The 20,968-nt window shown below is 40.1% G+C and overlaps 1 protein-coding gene across 3 annotated transcripts in view; it reads right to left on the bottom strand.

The window, feature by feature from the left end:
• eif4e3 (eukaryotic translation initiation factor 4E family member 3) overlaps window positions 1-20,968 on the bottom strand; it is a 119,935-nt gene that overhangs the window by 39,293 nt on the left and 59,674 nt on the right. Inside the window, exon 2 of one of the 3 annotated variants that reach the window (XM_068051509.1) lies at window positions 4,939-5,011. The exons of 1 other annotated variant lie outside the window; for it this stretch is intronic. In XM_068051509.1, the coding sequence (XP_067907610.1) occupies window positions 4,939-5,011 (73 nt within the window). Of the gene's footprint in view, window positions 1-4,921; window positions 5,012-20,968 lie in introns of those variants that run through there. One more of the 3 variants, XM_068051511.1, reaches the window with a different exon arrangement.

Below are 20,968 nucleotides of genomic sequence, written 5' to 3'. Positions count from 1 at the left end.
TTTTCCTTAGAGGCCATAGATTAAAACAATGTTCCTCCAAATCTGCTGAATTTCATTATCCTGCTGCCTATATGATTATCATCCCAATTCACTGCTTCTGCACCGTACCACCCAGAGACAAGAGCTGGTAAAGGCCGGCTTGGGTCTGCAAATGAAACCCGACCTGAGCCCAACAGAACCACATCCGACCAGAGTCCAACCCAGCCCCAGTCCTTTCATTTTTTTCCCGTGCCCGACCCGACCATCAGTTAACCTAGCTTCCGTTTTTCACTTTGTTGCTCATCTGCACAAGCTTAAAAAAAAACTGATGGGCGGCGCAGTGGTTAGCACCGCAGCCTCACAGCTCCAGTGACCCGGGTTCAATTCTGGGTACTGCCTGTGTGGAGTTTGCAAGTTCTCCCTGTGTCTGCTTGGGTTTCCTCCGGGTGCTCCGGTTTCCTCCCACATGCCAAAGACTTGCAGGTTGATAGGTTAATTGGCCATTATAAATTGCCCCTAGTATACGTAGGTGGTAGGGAAATATAGGGACAGGTGGGGGTGTGGTAGGAATATGGAATTAGTGTAGGATTAGTGTGAATGGGTGGTTGATGGTCGGCACAGACTCGGTGGGCCGAAGGGCTCGTTTCAGTGCTGTATCTATAAACTAAACTAAACTAAACAACCTTTCAAGTCCAAAAGGTACATTAACATTGGAGCCACGTACTGGAAGTGGTGATAAGAGTGTGTCCGACCTGACCCGACCCAAGCCGAGCCTAAATGCTGGATCCAGAACAGTGACCCGACCCAAACCTGATACATGTCGTCGGGTCCTGTAGGGTTTGGGTTGGGTAGCCATGCTCTAAGAACAGGTATGGATTGTCATGTCACTGGGCTAGGTGTGGGAATCAAATACTAAAACCAACAAAGATTAAAGAAAAAAAAAGGCCCCAACCCCCAGTCCCCATTACTTGATTTTGAACAGGCCATGAATAATTTTATGAGCAAGTTTATGATAAATTTGTTTTTACATGCTTATGCCCCAAATTTAACTGCTTGCCATGAAAAACAGGTTACTCAAATAAACTGCATTTACTTAATACATTTTAAAAATAAGTACCCTAATTGCTTTTTATTTTGCTTAGCAAGGGTTGCTAATAGATCGCTTTGAAAAAAGTTTAAACAATTTGGTTTGTTTTGAGCAGAGATCACAACAAACCCCCTAACCCGATTCATCACTCTATTTCCAAAGCAAACATGCAATAATTTTAATACTCCAGGAAAAAAATACTTGGGATACTTTTCACTTACCTACAATTATTCCAACAATTTACTTCTTTTTCCTAAAGACAAGAATCAGTACCACAGAAATTAAAAATGGGGAATTAGCAAAAGCCTATCATATAACCCTGCAAAGCCAGGCTGCCATCCTTCCAACCAAGATAACCTCAGTATGGGGGAAGGTGTTACTGAGTCAGATTTGGTCTGGTTCAGTCGATCAGTAGACTTATCCAGAATTAGGTCATGGATGAGGAGAACCTTGTTCTCAATGGAATGCCATTTTGATATGGGAGACAGTGCAGTAAGGAAGAGGAGCATTCATGACAGAAACCAAGGCAGGAAGAAGAACATGAGTATCAAAACAGGAAGGAAACCCAACGATTAGAATAGCATATTAAATTCACAATTAATTGCACAGAGGCAGGCTGTTAGAAAAGTTTGTAATTAGTATCCGCGAACATCAACACCAAAAACCTAACACTGGTGGCACAGCATAAGTTGATGTACCTTGCACAATACAGATTTGAAAACATACAGGCAGTCATATGAAGGGATGAGACGGTAGGTAGTAAATAGATAGTTTCCCGTTTGAGGGGGGCTAGAATGAAGGGATATGTATACAAGATTGGAGATTTAGGATAAAGAGAATTTTTAAAAAAATAGAGTGGGTTAGGCTGTGAAATTCATTACCACATTATTGAAACAGAGGCCAGATTAACATTTAATGAGGGTGAAATTCATTGGATCTCATTGCACCCTATTTCCCATTCGGAAAATTGGGACCAGAGTGGGTGGGGTGGGAGGAGAGGAAGAGAAGCGGGGTAATGTCACCTGCCCAATCAGCGTTGGGAACACCCAGGGAGATGGTGGCATAGTGGTAAGGTCACAGTAGTAATCCAGAGGCCCAGGATAATGCCCTGGGGACACTGGTTCAAATGCCATCATGGCAGCTGGCGAAATTTAAATTCAATTAATTAATAAAAATTTGGAATTGAAAGCTAGTCACAGTAATAGTGCCGTGAAACAAATCATCGATTGTGGTAAAAATCCATCTGGTTCACTAATGTCTTTTAGGGAAGGAAATCTGCAGTCCTTACCTGGTCTGGCCTACAAATGACTCCAGCAATGTGGTTGACTTTTAACTGTCCTCTGAAATGGCCGAGCAAGCCACTCAGTTGTCAAGGGCAATTAGGGTTAGGCAACAAATGCCAGCTGTGCCAGCGATGCCCAAATCCCATGAAGGAATTTTAAAAAGTGGTTCTGATGTTGGGACGTTCCTGTCATCAGCCAAAACAGATGTTAGGACTCATTCTGAAAATTTGTTTGTACTTAGTGGCGCAGGCGCTGGGTCAAGTGTGCTCTCAATTACTTGGACTACTTGTGGCCTAACCAGCAGTCCTTCAAAGAATTTGGAGGTTGCTACTGAAGATTTATTTTTCAAAAAACTTAGCTTAATGTTTAGCTGCCCAGCTCTTTAGTACTAGAGTAGGCTGCTGCCAACTCCGCTCCCGATGGGAAATACCTAAATCACCTGTTCTAACATTAGCAACTTGGCCAGCAATTGAAAGACAGTGGCTAAAATCTAATCCATGCAGATTGCATGCATGGAGCTCTGTTTATCCCAACTTTAGAGGGGTGAGTGTGTGCTTTATAATTGTGGCTACTCATTTACACTGCTCAGCGCAGTACAATTGGGATACTAAACCCATTTAAAGAATACTCGCACATACACACACACTCAAAAATATAAATCCCAATGAACCACTGATTGGAATCAGCTACAGATTCTATTGTAGCTGTTACGACCAGGTGAGGAAGGTGTCTAGGGGTCTTTTCCTGTTTTCACCTGGTCATATTGTAACAGGGTTTAATTTTAAACAGACGGTGTTTTGAGCTCCCTTTGGTGAATCCTTGTTCACCACTTTCCAACTATAAGGCAAAGAAATGAGCATAAACAGGCTTCCCTAGGTTTAAAGAAAAGTGAAATTCATTAAAACTAATTTGGTTAATGCCTGTGGATACATGCTGCACCCACGCTAGCATGCATACGAGCTACGCACATGCAAACAGAGACAGAAAAGAGCAGAAGAAAAGATAAAGTAGAACAGTTTGAGGCAATATCATGTTACTGTGCTTCGAGCTGTATAGCCCAGTATTATTCCTAAACCTTGTTCACTATAAGAGACTTTTCTCTCTTGGGGTTCACGTATCTTCAATGGGTCTTCAGTCCCGTGAGAAAGAGATGGAAGCAGACATGACAGAGGTCTTTTCCAGTCCAGGAGCAAACAGCTTTCTGAGTTCAAATTCTCTGTGGCAAGTTCAAATTCAAAAAACTCCAACAGTCAGTCGGTCATTTGACTAAACTGGTCTGACCACATCTGTTTGTGTATTCGGCCATCTCAGCTGTTAACCTGGAATGCTAGCCTTCCCACCTTCGACGTCTGGTAATCAAAAGTCTATTGTGGATTAAGCTGGAACAGGGAGTGGCCCCTTTGTCTGTTCCAAGTACTGTGTTACAATGCAAATGTCTTTCCAGTCAGGGGCTTGGCAACCCCTTGTAATAGGCCTTTTTTTCCCAGCAGCAATTTTAAGTTTTAATGTTCATGTGGCGAAATAATGTGTGACTCATTCTTGGCAGGTGTGGGCCTGCATGACATAGCATAAAGTTTGCTGAGTACTACCAGTTCAGTTCACAAATGGAAAACAAGCTTATTCTGAGGTCCATAATTTTTAATCTTCAATTTAGAGAGGATATTACAATTCTGTTGTTTATATCTGAGGCATGTATTGGTGAAAACTGAGTTCTTAAAATGTGTGTCGTTTAAAGGCCTGCTCAGGTCAAGGAAAAAAAACGACCCGAACCCAACAGGACCACATCGGACCCGAGCCCGATTCAGCCCAAGTCCCTCCAATTTTTCCTGAGCCCGAGCCGACCACCAGAATGTTCCCTTTACTTACCTTGCGACTCCCGATCTTCAGGAAGCTGCAGCATGAGCGTGATGACGTCACAGAGACTCTCACTGCGCAGACAGTGTTTCCCTCTTTGACGTCCCGGACTCCAAGCTCAGTTAGGTTTTTTACTTTTAACACTTCTTGCTCTGTGTGCCCGACCTGGACCCGGCCCGAGCCTAGCCTGAAGGCCAGACCTGGAAGAGCGGCCAGACCCGACCCCAGCACGTCGTTGGGTTCAGGTCAGGTAGTAGGTCTTTAATATTGTTCATCCCTGAATTTCAACATCCACAAATGTGCCAAGAAGTCAGTGGTGAATGGCTTGATTAAGTTAAGAGAGTTAATAGTACTTCCAATTGTGAAAAGGTTGCTTTGCAAGAGTAAGTTTGCAACTAAATCAAGAAATATATGGCAGTAAGTTCCCAAATGGGTTACAGCATAAAAAAAATACCAATGGCAAAGTTAAATATAGCGATCCTTTTTTTGTAACTACATACTTCTAGATTGTGGGTAATGGTCCATTAATTCTTAAGCCACCCCAGTGAGTTATATACCCTTTGCTCTCATTATGCTCTGCAATACCAAGATATACTGACATTCAACTTTTAGAAACGGTATACAGAAGATTAACATTTTTTTATATTTTGAAGATTTACACTGGCTAACTTTCATTTCATTGCAAAATTACAGCATTTCATACACTTCTTCCACATACCCATGTTTTCTCCTCACCTGTACAGTTTGCACAGTATAAATTTTTTTCAGGTTGGATTCACACTCTGCTGCAGTAGTTCCAGGTACTGATCTAAAAACAAAATACAAGTAAAACTAATTTCAGGGTCGCTGCTCAGAACATTTTGTGTTTTAGTCAACAGGAGATTAACATTTCTGATTCATTTTTTACATCTAAATTCAACATATTACCATCCGGAGGTGTGGTTCTAGACCAGCAACATTCCACCATGCTAGGATTTGCTTCATTCAAGTTCAAATAGAATTCCCTGAAACCTCATTTCAGTTTCAAGACTTCACTCTTTAGTACAAATAAGATTCAGAGCAGATAACATCAGTTTTGGCATAACCAAACTGAGGTTCCATCAAAGAAGAATAAATGTATTTAAAAAACAAGTTAATAATACAGGTAAAAGTTCTAAGCCTTCAGAAAATACTACCACACTGTAAATACCAACAAATGTGCAGAAAAACTAAAGCCCTGCAATACAAAGTTTTTGACACTGGAGGATGCTATACTACTTGCATAGTTTATATGAAGTCTCACAACAATAGCTTTATTGTCAGGGTTTTGCGTCAGGACTTACTGTTCATGTATATGTGCAGTGAAAGATACTGCCAAATGTAAATGATATTTCACACTTTTCACTGTTAACTGGCATGGTAGTGCAGCAAAATATATCCTGCAAAAGGGTTCAAGTTTCAAATAATACAATTTCATTTTTGTGAAAGCTATTTTCAATTTTTGATTTTGTACCTTGCAAAAGAGCAATCAAATCTGTCCCGACAGGGTTAACTTGGTATGACAAGAATGGTTTTGAAATCAATAAAAAGGCAATAGGCCAAGAGATTCAAACCAGACTAGGAGTTGCCTCCATTGACAAGCTAATGATCATACAGTTGGGCACTTAAACCTGTAGCAACTTTATCATTGTGTAATTTGTTGATTTTTAATTAAGTGGATTTGTGAAGAATCTGGCAAGAATTAGTCAGACAGCTAAAACTTATGAATGTAGTGACTAATTTTAATTATAATCCTAACACTTATGAAGAGTCTTTCATTGCTCAGATTATCTTCAGTATGTCTTAGATGTAATAAGATATGCAAGATTGCACAGTCTGATTCAAGGGTCAGCACAGAAGTATACAGGACTATCAAAGAATCCAAGATTTTAATGGAAGTACAGAGCAAAGTCATAGCTCGAACCTATCAGCAAATCAAGAAAAATTACAAAGGCAACCTCAATCAGGGAGAGAGAGAGAAAATGGATTACTCTGCCACTTGACCAGAGAGATAGGGGACATGATATTTACAGGGAGGCCTGTGCAGGACAAACCTGGTAAGGCTGGGGTCGCAGAAATCCTGCTGCATTCAATGGCAGGATGGCATTACCATTTTTTTCCTTACATTTTCTGCCACACAGCTGGAGAAATTGACAGGCTGGCTGGCTGCCGGCCGGGAAAACCAGCGGCAGGAGATGACTGGGAACAATCCCCGTGAATCTGTACAGAGCTACAGAATGGGCATGTATGTGGTAGGTTGGGGATGCCTTCCTCAGTTTTTAGGGTCTAATCCTCTAAAACCGCCCGTTGCGTGGAGCAGGTTAATATCAAGGTCCATATATCTGATTGTGTGTTCAAAGCCCCATGCCAGAGACTTGAACACTTAAGCTAGGCTGACACTGCAGTGTAGCACTGAGCGAGTGCTGTACTGACAGAGGTGTTATCATATGAGACATTAAACAGAGGCCTGCCTGCCTTCTCAGGTGGACATAAAAGATCCCATAACACTTTTCAAGGAGCAGGGGAGTTTTCCTGGTGTCCTGGCCAACATTTATCTCTCAGCCAACATCACCTGCCTCCTTTTTCTAAACCATAACGGTTCAAAATTACTTCACTGGCTGTGATGTGCTTTGGAATCTTCTGAATTTACTTTGCAAATTACAGAGTAATTTTAGAAACTGAATATTACTGTTATGCTATTTCCATTAAGTGCTGAGGGAGGAGTCAGAGGTCAACCTTAGACTCATATAGATTTCTCTGGAGATGCGAGATTGGAGCAGCCTGTACCTGGCATAACGACTGAAGGAGCATATAAGATCCAAACTAAGACATGAATGTATGCAGCCTGTAGAGTAAAGGTTAGTGTCAGCTAGTATAGGACTTGTAACTTATAAAGTGAGCTCAGCCCATAAGAGCATATTTTATTATTTTATGGTATGAGGAAAGCTAATGGATATATCTCACAGCTCTCAAACTGAAAACGTATCTACTGGCCAAGACAAATCTATATTGCCATGTCAACGAAAAACTGTTGTCTACAAGGGCGTGCTCTCCATTCAATTGCCCAGACATTTAAATCGCAGTTATAGCCTTGAAGATCCATATAATGCCAACATTGAAAAATTCTGAGGGTGGCCCAGTGATAGCTTTACACTCACTGTGATGAGTCACAGCAGTGGTTTTGCTCCAAAAGTGGTAAATCTAGCCTATGGTCTTTGCAAATCATATCCAATAATGTATTGTTAAGATGAGATACCAATTTATCATTAAGGACCACGGTAATGCATATTTCCCTGTGTTTAGTGCATCGGGATAGAACGATGATGAGACTAAGATTTCATAATTTAAACGGCAATAGAGCCTTTGCTTTGGCTTTATCTAGCAATTATTATTTTAAAAAAACTCTTGGAAAATCAATCTCCATTCTGTATTCGGTTACCTATCAGGCAGGCAGAACAAGGAACATTACAACTGACTCCAGCAACAAAAGAAAAAAAAAGTTTTTTTTTGCTCCTGATTACTACCCATGCAACCCCTGCTGTGAGTGCACACAGAATATCAGGCAAGAGCAACAAAAACTTTCATTTATATAGTGCCTTTAGCATAGTGAAAACAGCCCAAGGCACTTCACAGGAGCATTATCAGGCTTGACTGGACTTGACAGAGTGACTCCCATGGTTTCAAAAGCCTGAATTTTCCAATAGGGCAGCAATAAATGCCAGCAATTATCCTTTTAAAATAAAAGGGTTAATGCTGATATTAAAAGAACCTCTACCAAAGTGCCTACTGTAATTCTCACTACTTAATCTCGCAATAAGTATTAATTGTGTTAACTTGGATATTGTGAATAAGTCGTAGGAGTTAATGCATCTCTATACCTGTCCTCTATTAAGTAGTTAACACATTACACACAGGATTGTACTATATTTCCAAGTCGATTGACTCAATGAGTAACTGAGATACTTTGGATGCATGAGACGGTTTAAGGCAAGCTAAATAAAGCATCATGAACTTTGAATGTATACAGTAGAAACCAGGTGAAGACTTCAAGTAGCCTTTGATTATTTTCGCATTAGAATACCTCATCCATCGGGAAAGCAACCTACAAAGACTTACAGATTTAATTATTCTTAAACAGCTAATGTTTAAAAACACAATTTTTAAAACCGGTTAACTACTGTTATTGGAGTGTATATATGCGTGAATGGGGGCATTAGATTAAAATAAGTTAGAAGATCTTTAGACATAGGTTTATCTGAATAGTGTTTAAGAATTAGTTTCAATAAATAGTTAATTTGTTGTTGTCTAAAGATACCTGGTTTGGTCGGTTTCATTCTGGGGTTACTGGAGGGTTCAATCTGACTGTTTTCTGGTTGGATGGAAGACTTTTATAATATGCTGCAACCTGTGGAGTGATGGGACTGAACTGACAACGCATTGCTCCTGCTGCGGTCGTAACATATTATTTGGGGGCTCGGCTGGGATTTGAAGCCAGGACCTCTCGCAGTTTGTAAGATTTAAATTCTACTGCCAATTATGAAAAAAATCATAAGGAACCAGGTTTCATGTATAATAAGGTACATTCTATATCATCAGAATGGCATTAGCAGTTGCAGCAAAGTTTCTGGGAAAGGAGAATGTTTCCCTCAGTGACGTGATAACTTTAACTAAGAATAAATTAAAAGAATTGGCAACAAAATTGGGATTAGAATTGAAATCAGGTGCCAAAATAGCAGTGATAATTAACCTAATAGCCCAACATCTGGAATTAAAAGACAAGAAACAAAGTAGTAAGTCAGAGAATAATGCAGTGGAATTAGCTAAAATTCAGTTGGAAATGGAAAGACTTAGGCTTCAACAGGAAACAGAAAAACAAACAGCAATAAGAAAACTTGAGGATGTAAAAGAATTAAGAAAACTTGAACTTGAGAAAGAGAGGAAATTTAGGTTAAGAGAGATGGAACTAAGACCAAGGGGTGGTTTTGACTCCTGGAAAAATTCAGGTCAGGAAGAATCTGAATTCAGCCCAGGACCCAGCAAAAAGCTGTTTAAATTTATACAAGCTCTTTCTAGGGTTGAGGAAAGGGAGGTAGAGGCATTTTTCATTTCTTTTGAAAGACTGGCCAAACAGATGAAATGGCCGAAGGAAAGCTGGACACTGCTTAACCAAAGCAGGTCGGTAGGCAGAGCTCATGAGGTTTATGTCATGCTTCCTAAAGAGGCTTCTGCAGATATGAGATGGCAAAAAAGGCTATTCTCGCTGCGTATGAGTTAGTCCCTGAAGCTTACCGTCAGAAGTTTTGGAACTTACGGAGATTGCCTGGGCAGATATACGTAGAAGTTGAGAGGGTGAAGCAAATTAACTTTGACCGTTGGATACGGGCATTAAAGATGGAAACCACATATAAGAACCTTCGAGAGTTGATTCTCTTGGAAGAATTTAAAAATTCCATTCCTTCAGTAGTGAGAGATCATGTAGATAACCTGAAAGTTTTGAAAGCTAGGCAAGCAGTGGAAATTGCTGGTGATTTTGAGTTTATGAATAAGCCAAAACCTTTTGTCTATCACCCCTAAAAACCTGAGAAGGATAGAAAGTGGGAGAGTGAAGGGAAGGCAAATAGCTAGTGACAAGAAGCAACAGCTGGGAATGCCCCAGGATCACCTTCTCAGGCCAGAAAGGAAGGTGCGGAGAGTAGAAGTGAGGTTCGTACGCCGAAGTGTTATCATTGCTACAAAATGGGTCATCTTCGTTCAGAGTGCTGGAAATTGTGAGGTAAACCCATAGGACTTGTTGGGGTACACAAAGCTAATGCAGAGGAAAACACTCTGACTGGCAGTATAGCACACCAGGCTATAGCTTTAACCAGATACAAAAATTAAAGTGAGTGTAGAGATTAAGAATAAGATACTTGAAAGATACAATGAATTTTTGCCCAAGGGGAAAGTAACTCCATATCCTTCAAGTGAGGCAGGAAAACCTATTATACTCAAGGATACAGGAGCAACCCAAACACTCTTGCTGGGGAAAGATATAACGTTTTCACCAGAGAGTGCCTTGAATGCTAAAGTTTTAGTTAATGGAATTGGCGGGGACTATATACCCATACCTTTACCTAAAGTATGCCTGGAAAGTGACCTAAAATCTGGGATGGTAATTGTAGGAATGGTTCACAATTTGTCAGTAGAAGGAATTGATCTAATCCTAGGAAATAATTTGGCAGGATCGTAAGTATCAGTTTCTCCTATAATTATAGAGGAACCAAGTGAAGTTTGGGAAATGGAGCAATTACAGGAACAAGTTCCAGGAATATTTCCTGCGTGTATAGTCACCCGAGCAATGGCTAAACAGGATCCAATGTTGGAGGTAAAAGTGGCACCACAAATAGACAGCCAAGTATCTGAAACCTTATTTGGGGATTTAGATAATCCAAATGAGATGTTTAACAGATCGTCTATCATTGTAGCACAGCAAGCTGATCCAGAAATATACTGAATAGCACAGACGGCTCTGACAGAAGCTGAGGTGAAAGGAGTTCCAGAAGGCAAACAGGGTTTTGAGGAGGAAATGCAGACCGCCTGATAGATCTGCAGACGAAGACTGGACAGTTGTTGAACAGATAGTGGTACCACCTAAATATCACAAGGGATTATTAAGGTTAGCACATGACATTCCTTTTGCAGGACATATGGGAATTCGGAAGACCAAATCACGCATAATCCAACATTATTACTGGCCAGGCCATACAAAGAACATAAAGCAGTCTTGTGGGGCTCAGGGACACCTTAAAAGCATCCCAAGCCAATGTGGAAAAATGGGCAGACAATTTTCAACCAGGGGACCAAGTACTGTTGTGGTTACCGTCACAGGGAGAACCATTAAAAGCACGGTTCAGTGCCCCATATACAGTGATCAAAAGAGTGAGCAAGGTAGATTACTTGATTGACACCCCTGATCGCCGGAACAACTGGTTGTGTCACATCAATATGTTGAAGCAATATTATCGCAGGGAGGAGGATAAGCCAGTACAGGTATGTCAGGTAATCGGGACTGTTGAGAAGGAAAAGGATAGTGAGGATGAGGCAGGAGACCTAAACAATTCTCAGATTGAACCTCCAACTATCAGATTAGCGAATACAAAATAGCTAGCAAAACTGGACAACATGCTTTTGTACTTAGAGGCAAAATAACTTGAAGACCTAACCAGGCTTTTCACAACATTTAAAAAAGCCTGTAGGGATAAGCCAGGATGTACCACCTTAGCATGATGTGGATATAGGGGGAACTGTTCCTTTAAAACAACATCCTTATCGCTTAAGCCCGCACAAACAGGCCCAAGTAAAAGCAGAAACCCAGTACGTGCTAGAAAACAATTTGATCGAACCTAGTCAAAGCAGCTGGAGTTCATGAATAGTTCTAGTACCTAAACCTGATGGGTCAACCCGGTTTTGTACGGACTACAGAAAAGTCAATGCGGTAACGAAGGCAGACCTCTACCCAATTCCGCGTTTAGAAGACTGTATGGACAGAGTGGGCAGCGTTCTCACCAAGATTGACTTGTTAAAGGGATACTGGCAAGTTCCTTTGACTCCTTGAACCAAAGAGAAATCTGCTTTTGTAACATCTGACGGTCTTTATCAGGGCTGGGTGATGCCATTCGGGCAAAAATAAAAATGCCCCAGCCACTTTTCAAAGATTAATGAATCAGGTGGTAGCCAGTGTTCTCAACTGTGTAGTGTATCTTTATGATGTACTAATATACAGTAAAACTTGGCAAGAAACTTAATCAGCTAAGAATTCTGTTTAAAAAGTTATAAGCTGTGGATTTAGTGATAAATCTGGAAAAAAGAGAATTCGGAAAAACAAGAGTAACTTACTTCGGACACATTGTGCGGCAAGGACAGATATTGCCAAAAATGGCAAAGGTATAAGCCTTAGTAGAGATCCCCATCCCTAAATCTAAACAGGAAATAATGAGGCTTATAGGGATGTGCGGTTTTTACAGGAAATTTGTATGGAATTTTAGTACTGTGACTGCTCTATTAACCGATTTGCTACAAGAAAAGAAAAATAAAGTAGTATGGTCAGATGAATACTAGGCAGCTTCAGAAAAGCTAAAGGCAATTTTAACTAATGAACCAGTGTTGGCTGCTCCAAATTTTGCTAAACCCTTTAAAATAGCTATCGATGCTAATGACTTGGGGGTTGGTGCAGTCCTATTGCAGGATGACGAATCGGGCATAGAGAAGCCAGTAGGGTATTTTTCAAGAAAAGTAAATTGCCATCAAAAGAAGTATCCCACCTTGGAAAAAGAAACATTAGGACTTTTGCTGGCTCTCAAACATTTTGAAGTATATGCCCAAGACTATAAAGAAATACAAATATACATTGACCATAACCCATTAACGTCTGTGGAAAATTTTAAGAAACGAAATGCTAGAATATTTATATGGAGTTTATTGGTACAGTCTTATCATTTGAAAATTGTACATATTTTGGTGAAAAACGATGTTATTGCCGACGCTTTGTCACAAATTTAACCATGTTAACTTATATGGATGTCGATGGTATAAAGAAAATGCTGTAAATTATCAGTAGAGTGAATAGCGTGTGATTGCGAAAAAATGTTTAAGTGTTTCTTTTTTTTGCATTGTAATGAAATGGATTTTGGGAATGCAGTTTCATTTCGCCAAGAGCGGACGTGTCACGGACTTGCATTATTTTTCTCCTCGGATTAAAACAGTGCATCTTTAAGACAGGCAGAGAAGTTCTGGATTTGTGGGGACAGTGTACCACAGCTGCATTGTGTTACCTAGGCAACAGCAGGAGAGAGAGGGCACATGGTATAATGTTTCTACTTAACTGTGTGTGAAACTGGCAAAAACCAGTCTGAACAAAAGTTTTGTTTGGAGAGACTTTCAAGCAAAACGTACTGAAGAGAAAAGAGCTGTCCATTCTCTCAGCAGAAATTCTATAAGGAGCTACAGGCCAAATGAATTGCCTAAAGAGGAAATAATCCTTTTAAGAGACCATTTGATATTGCTGAAGGAACTGTCGATGCCTACTGCAGCCGAAGAGTTTGAATGCCTATCAAACACCGACTGCTTCATCAAATCCACATAAAGATTTCAAGTGGCCTTTGATTATTTTCACATTAGAATAATCCATCAGGAACTCAACCCAAAAAAACTTATTTATTTATTCTTAAGAAACAGCTAATTTTAAAAAACACCACTTGTAAAACTGATTAACTACTGTTTGAGTGTATGCTGTCATGATCCTGTTTTTTTCCTCCAGGAAATATGTGGTGTGCCTTTAAGGCTGTAAAAGGATCAGTACTTCTTTAAGGCAGCCAGCTTCAGAAGTTACCAAATGAAGGTGCATCTTGGTTGCCTAGATACAACCATACAGAGAGGGACAACAGGACATACAATGTTGCCGTTTGACTTTGAAAGCTGGCTTTGTAGAGACAGTCGACACAGCTGGGTGTTAGCACCTGAAAGGTGTGCGCTCAGACCATTTAAACTGAAGGAAGAGAATTTAGTCTGTTTATTTATTATTCTCTCAAAATTCTAAAAAGATCAAGCCAGAGTGATTCTTTTGAAAGTGGTAGCGAATTGTTGATCTGCTGTGTCATCGTTGGCTGAACAGCAACACTTCAACTGCTGAACTCGACTACTGGATTTCCTATTGTTGAAGAACTTATTTTTCCCCACTGGACAACTGCGAAGACTTCAAGCAACCTTGGACTGTGTCTACATTGAAGATTCCATTTCGTAAGGAATGTAAATCAACAAAGACTTTGTTATTTCTATGTTTCGGGCAGCTAATTAAACACCAACCTACCGATCGTTTGGGTAATTGCATGTGAATGTGGGACTTAGATTCTTTAAATAAGTTATAAGGTCTTTAGATAATGGTTTATCTTAGAAAAAAAACTAAAATCTTAAACACTAATAAACAGTTAATTTGTTGATATATAAAGATACCTAGCTTGGTTCACCTCATTCGGGGGTTATCAGATTGTTTCAATTTGGCTGTGGCTTTCTTTGATTTGGAAAGCTTTAAAATATGTATGAGGTGACCTGTGGAACGACGGGACTTAATTGACAGTGCGTTGCTCCCATCGCAGTCAGAATTATATATATATTGATTGGGGTCTTTGTCTTGAACGGTAGTGTCATAACAATGTGTGTGAATGGCGGAGTTAGATTAAAATGAGAAATTATAAGGTCTTTAGACATAGGTTTACCTTAATAGCGTTTAAGACTTAGTTTTAATAAATAGTTAATTTGTTGTCTAAAGATACCTGGTTTGGTCTGTTTCATTCTGGGGTTATGGGCGGGTTTAATTTGACTGTTTTCCGGTTGGGTGGAAAATTTTTATAATATGCTGCGACCTGTGGAGTGACGGGACTGAATTGACAGTGCATTGCTCCTGCCGCGGTCGTAACAACACCTGCAGACCGTCCAGATTTCCAATCTGCCAATCACCTTTAGGCTTTCTACTTCCAATCTGAGCTTTTCCTTCAGCTTGCTTTGAGGCTGCAATATATGTTGGCTTTGGCCATTAGCTGCTGCTTGATCTCCACTATGCCTTATTTCTGTGCCTTGTACACCCACAGCTTTCTCATCCTAAACCCACAATTAATGGCAGGAGATATCTACATCCTCGACAAATACCCATCCTGTTACAAATGTTCATGTTGAAAGTACAGAAAGGTTTGCATTGCAGCTCTTCAGTCAGATTGAAATTGAAAAAAAAAACATACTGCTTGAAAAGCAGGCTCAAGGAATTTCTACCCAGAACAGAATGCCCTCGCGGTAGTTAACTGGCTGACAATCATAAACAGACAAACATTTCAACCTCGTCAAAGTTGTAAATACACAGTATAAAATAGTTTTACATTGATTACAACTGCATTAAGATCTGGCAATTCAACGAAAGTTCAGTCTGATTTAGAGCAGATAAACAGGTACAAATTTAACACACAGAATCAAATTGACACTAGATGGCACTAGACCTCTACGACTGAGCATGTTTTACACATTGCAATATGCCAGTTTCACACAATTACTGATGTATGATTCAAAGCTATCACATTGCAATATTCAATACCAAGCCAGGAAGGGGGAAGATAAATGCATTTCAGTAATGTATTTAAAGAAAGACTTCTGAATAGTTATCATAGAGGATTAGAAATCCAATTTACTGCCAGGTACTCAAGTCTTTGACAAACGTTTTCCCCTTCCCTAAGCATTCATTATATAAGCTATAAAAATGAAAGGACTAGTATAATATGATAAAGGCTCCCAGTTACTCATCTAGCTAAGACAGCGAGTAGACAGGATTGAACCAGAGAAGTTTGATCCTTTGCTTAAGCGGAGTTATCTGCTCATTGCCTGGGCACTACAACTGTCCTCGATCTGAAGTCCTCACTCCTGAATGTTATTCAATGATCTCTGCTGGAAATAAGGATGAAGGGCTGTATTGGTGGAGGTGCTATTAAACTTGTTCTGGTGGTTCAGGTAGATATAAATGAACCCACTGCATTCTTCAAAGAACAGTATTGACTGTAAAACACTTCAAGGCATCTTTAGGATTGAAAGATGTAAATATGCTCTTTGCATGAAAAATTTTCTTATTTTGGCATTCTAATTAGACTACACTGAACAGAATGCCTTAATGGCTGGGAGTTAGTTTTGCACAAAATTATTTAGTTCAATCACATTTGGTTGCTTTATCTTCACATGCTAGTAGACCAAAACCAGTCCAAGATTCGAATCAAAGTGTAATATTTCTTGCCCAGTTACAGTACTAACAAATTGGCATGCAAGAAAAAAGTTTCAAAAGTTCAGTAACATTTCATTTACAAGGCACAAGAACCAAATTATCCCACTAAAAATATAAAATGTAAATGGAGAGAACAGAAATGCCCTTGATGTAAAATGTCATAACAAGCCTAGCACAGAAAACTAGAGGTTGTATAAGTTGAGAGTGTTTGGGATCGTATGTCTATCTCAGGCAAAAATGAAGGGAATGCCCTGAACATACTTTTTCAAACACTAGCACATCAAACCCAATACCACATATGGGTGATACACAGTTGTCTCAGAATGTTGCGTCAGGTCTTCCCAATATTAGCTTGTTCTTCATTAAACTACATGTAGCTCTCTGCTGTGAGAGGAACAAAGAATGCAGGATTTGGGAGAAAGTGCTTCGAGGCCACTGGAATTAAGTTTTCTAGAGATTAAATGATGCATTGGATTCAAAATGGCCAAAGGTGATCATGCTATCAGCAATAAAACAGTCACAGATCCATCAATGTCTAGGAAAGGAACAAATCTGCAAAGCTCCTGTTCAGAGTATGCTGTATTTGGATCTAGACGTTAACTTCAGAGAGTTTTCACATATCCATACAAAATAAAATAATAAAGCTTGTGTGTTTTGAAACATTATTTAGTCCAATTCTCTCATGCTGGGACATGAGGTTTTAGACTTAATTAGGCTTCCCTAATTCAATTTTAATCTCCAACAGTTACAAGCAAAGAGGTAGCCAAACCTTTGAATCTTTGGCATCAGATATAATCAAAAAGCTTCAAAGCTTTCATAGAGCTTTGTTAAGCTGAGATCTGTTTTGTATTACCATGCACAAGGCAATTCTTAAATCTTTTAATCATCACCAATAACTTCAGTTCACCTTAAGCAAGAGTATAATAATGAAAGCATTATACAAAACCGGAACTGAAAGAAAGAAATTGAATTTATATAGCACCTTTTAGGTCGTCCAAAGTGCTCAACAGCCAACAAAATACAACAGAAGTGTAGTCACTGTTGTAATGTAGGGGAATAAGGCAGCTAATTTGTGCACAAGGTCTGACACACAGCAATGAAATAAGTGACAAGATACTATGAACATACGAATCAGGAGCAGAAGTAGGCCACTCGGTCCCTCAAGCCTGCTCCGCCATTCAATAAGATCATGGCTCCACATTCCTGCCTACCCCCAATAACATTTCACCCCCTTGCTTATCAAGAATCTATCTAACTCCGCCTTAAAAAATATTCAAATACTCTGCTTCCACTGCCTTTTGAGGAAGAGAGTTTCAAAGACTCACGAACCTCAGAGAAAAAATTTCTCCTCATCTCTGTCTTAAATGGGTGACCCCTTATTTTTAAACAGTGACCCATAGTTCTAGATTCTCCCACAAGAGGAAACATCTTTTCCACATCCACCCTGTCAAGACCCCTCAGAATCTTGTATGTTTCAATCAAGTCGCCTCTCACTCTCGTAAACTCCAGCCTGTCCAACTTTTCCTCATAAGACAACCCGCCCATTCCAGATATTAGTCTAGTAAACCTTCTCTGAACTGCTTCCAACGCATTTACATCCTTCTTTAAATGAGACTAATACTGTACACAGTACTCCAGATGTAGTCTCACCAACGCCCTATATAGCTGAAGCATAACCTCCCTACTTTTGTATTCAATTTCCCTTGCAATAAACAATAACATTGTTTTCCTAATTACGTGCTGTATCTGCACACTAACCTTTTGCGATTCATGCACTAGGACACCTACATCCTTCTGCATCTTAGAGCTCTGCAATCTCTCACCATTTAGATAATATGCTTCTTTTTTTATTCTTCCTGCCAAATTGAACTATTTCACATTTTCCCACATTATACTCCATTTGCCAGATCTTTGCCCACTTACTTAACCTACCTATATCCCTTTGTCGCCTCCTTATGTCCTCTTCACAACTTACTTTCCGACCTATCTTTGCGTCGTCAGCAAATTTAGCAACCATACTTTCGGTCTCTTCATCCAAGTCATTTATATAAAGTGTAAAAAGTTGTGGCACACCATTCGTTACATATTGCCAACCAGAAAATGACCCATTTATGCCTACTCTCGGTTTCAGGTTAGGAGCCAATCTTCTATCCATGCCAATATGTTACCCCCTACACCATGAGCTTTTATTTTCCACAATAACCTTTGATGTAGCACCTTTTCAAATTCCGGAAATCTAAGTATAGTACATCCACTGGCTCCCCTTTATCCACAGCACATTACTTCTTCAAAGAACCTAGGGAATTTTGGAAAATCAAAATCAACGCATCAACTATCTCACTAGCCACTTCTTTTAATACCTTAGGCTGAAGTCCATCAGGACCCAGGAACTTGTAAGCCCGCAGCTCCAGCAATTTGCTCAGTACCACTTCCCTGGTGATTGTAATTTACTTGAGTTCCTCCCTCCCTTGCATTACCTAATTAACAACTAATACTGGAATGTTACTTGTATCCTCAATGATGAAGACTGATGCAAAATACCTGTTCAATTCATCTGCCATCTCCTTAGTTTCACTTAATTCCCCAGACTCACTTTCTACAGGACCAACGCTCACTTTGTAAACTCTTTTCTTTTTAAAATATCTATAGAAACTTACTATCTGTCTTAATATTTCTCGCCAGCTTTCTCTCGTACTCTAATATTTCCCATCTTACTAATCTTTTAGTTGCTCTTTGCTGCTTTTTATATTCTGTCCAATCTTCTGACCCGTCACTCATCTTTGCACAATTATATGCTTTTTCTTTATGTTTGATACTACCTTTAACTTTTTTAGTTAACCACAGATGTTGGGTCCTCCCTTTCGAATTTTTCTTTCTCGTTGGAATGTATCTGTGTATTTTGAAATATCCCCTTAAATGTCTGCCACTGCATCTCTATTGACCTATCCCTTAACCGACTTTGCCAGTTCACTTTTGCTAGCTTTGCTTTCATGCCCTCATAATTGGCCTTATTTAAGTTTGAAATACAAGTCTTAGACACCACTCTTCTCTCCCTCAAACTGAATGTAAAGTTCAATCACATTATGATCATTGCTGCCTAGGGATGCCTTCACTATGAGTCATTAATTAATCCTATCTCATTACACAATACCAGGTCTAGTATAGCCTGCTCTCTGGTTGGCCCCAGAACATGCTGTTGTAAGAAACAATCCCGAAAATATTCTATGAACTCCTCATCCAGGCTACCTTTGCCAATCTGATTTTTCCAATCTGTACATGGATTAAAAGCCCCCATGATTATCACCGTACCTTTCTGACAAGCTCCTATTATTTCTTCCTTTAGACCCTATCCTACCGTGTGGTTACTACACCACTGCCACAAGTGACTTCTTGCTTTTATCATTTCTCATCTCGAACCAAACCACTTCTACAACTTAGTTCCCTGAACTTGTGTCATTCCCCTTTATCGTGCTAATATTAATTAACAGAGCCACCCCTCCAACTTTTCCCAGCTTGCTGTCCTTACTAAATATCATGTACCCTTCAATGTTCAGGTCCCAACCTAGACATCCTGCAGCCATGTCTCTGTAATGGCTATCAGATCGTACTTATTTATTTCTATTTGCACCATCAGTCCATCTGTTTTGTTTCAATAGCAACATGCATTCTGATAGAGAGCCTTTAGTTTTGTTTTTTTATTATTTTTGTAACCTCTAGCCTTGTCTGCTGATTTACTGTTAGATTTGTACTCACTGTCCCTTCCTGTCACAATCAGTTTATCTTTTCTAATAATAATACCTTTCTCTTATAGCCGGATGGCTAACAGCTAAGCATCTGCAAAGCATGAAGGGAAAAATAGCCATCCTTACACAAGGACAAGGACTGTGAAACAGGTGCAGTTGCAGTTTAACAAACCCAGCCTGCTGAATAGGCAGTGTGTGAGATAAAATGTGCTCCGAATGCTAGACAAGGATAGATAAGAATAAGGCCAGCATATGTGTTTTGTTTTGCAACTAGAACTAGGCAAACAGATGTCTCCAAGTCATGGGCGTACATGATTAAGAACATTCTCAATACTGGGAGCAACTGGATAAAAAGGGGGAGGCTGGGAGCCTCCAGAGCGAAGACCTGCAGGAACAACCATCATGGAAGGGAACCCGGAGTCTGGAATTCAGTGAAGAGAGCCCATCGGGAGGGAGACTGATCACCTCGCCGCGCAACAGGTAGCATTTAAGTCCAAGCCATGAGTCTTGTGATTTACTGCAACAAGTAGTAACAAGTGAAATAACGAGTCGCTTAATAAGTGATTTAAGTATCAATAAAAGTGTTTATATAAAGTATCTCGTGTAGGTGTCTTTTGTCCGCCACGTCAGTTGACACCCTGGTTTGAGGGTCAACACTCTCTTGCCTTGTCTCTACTTTTTGATTTACCACATCTTCCCTAATTTGATCCCCCGCCCCCACTATTTAGATTAAAACACACTCTACTTCCTCAGTTATGCAATTCGCTAGAACACCAGTCCCTGCACAGTTCAGGTGTTGACTTTCCAACAGTACAGCTCCCACTTCCCCAGTACTGGTGCCAGTGCCCCATGAACCAGAACCCACTTCTACCACACCAGTCTTTGAGCCACTCATTCATTTCTCTGTTATTTGCCAGACTCCAATTTGCACGTGGCTCAGGTAATAATCCAGAGATTACCACCGTTGAAATTCGGCTTCTTAATTTGGTGCCCAGCTCCTCATACTGACTATACAGGACCTCTTTCCTTGCCTGCCTATGTCGTTGTTATCTACATGGACCACGACGACTGGATCCTCCCCATTCTACTGTAAGCTCCTCTCCAGCCCTGAGCAGATGTCCCAAACCCTGGCACCGGGCACGCAAGACAGCCTTCTGGACACTCGCTCTTTGCTGAAGAGAACAGTGTCAATCCCCCTCACTATACTTTCACC

Source organism: Heterodontus francisci, chromosome 19 (genome assembly GCF_036365525.1).
Source record: "Heterodontus francisci isolate sHetFra1 chromosome 19, sHetFra1.hap1, whole genome shotgun sequence".
In the NCBI taxonomy this organism is placed as follows: Eukaryota; Metazoa; Chordata; class Chondrichthyes; order Heterodontiformes; family Heterodontidae; genus Heterodontus; species Heterodontus francisci.
This window is presented reverse-complemented; position numbering and strand designations above follow the sequence as displayed.